The 581-nt window shown below is 52.3% G+C and overlaps 1 protein-coding gene across 1 annotated transcript in view; it reads right to left on the reverse strand.

The window, feature by feature from the left end:
- Positions 1–43: 43 nt before the first annotated feature.
- Positions 44–581, reverse strand: part of adam9a (ADAM metallopeptidase domain 9a) — a gene marked incomplete at its 5' end in the record, with an annotated part of 7626 nt that continues 7088 nt past the window's right edge. Inside the window, 2 exons of the mRNA XM_023420155.2 lie at positions 44–176; positions 300–469. Of these exons, the coding sequence (XP_023275923.2) occupies positions 44–176; positions 300–469 (303 nt within the window). The remainder of the gene's footprint in view (positions 177–299; positions 470–581) is intronic.

The following is a 581-nucleotide window of genomic DNA, read 5'->3' on the forward strand; positions in this document are numbered from 1 at the left end:
CTGAGTTTACCAACTCTTCCAGAGCACCTGAACGCAGCATCATCTACTGAAGAGACAGACAGGTGAGTCGGCCAATGAGAGGAAAGCAGCTTACCGCGTTGATTCCGCCTCCGTGACTCCTGGAGCAGACGGTGGAGACGAACGCCATCCCAGCTGTCACTCCAAAACTCCGCTTCCTGTAGGAGACGCCATCATCATCATCATCATCATCATCATCATCATCATCATCATCATCATCAACAACCATCATCATCATCATCACCATCATCATAATCGTGTGCGTGTGCGTGTGTACTGACAGGATGAGCTGGGCGGAGTCATGGCGGCGGCGAGGAACCAGCTCTTTCTCTCTCCACTGGGTGAAGCGACTCAGAACCTCTCCAGCCCCTCCCTCTGTGTTGATCAGGTTCTGCTGAGTCCAGATCTCCAGACCGACCAGGACCACCCGGACGTTCAGCTGCATGTAGATCTGAACACACACACACACACACACACACACATGCTTTGTTAGTGTGTGTGTGTGTGTGTGTGTGTCTGTCTGTGTGTGTGTGTGTGTGTGTGTGTGTGTGTGTGTGTGTGTG

This window comes from Seriola lalandi, unplaced genomic scaffold (assembly GCF_002814215.2).
Source record: "Seriola lalandi dorsalis isolate HSWRI2012SDOR001 ecotype SW California unplaced genomic scaffold, Sedor1 jcf7180002054623, whole genome shotgun sequence".
Classification (NCBI taxonomy): Eukaryota; Metazoa; Chordata; class Actinopteri; order Carangiformes; family Carangidae; genus Seriola; species Seriola lalandi.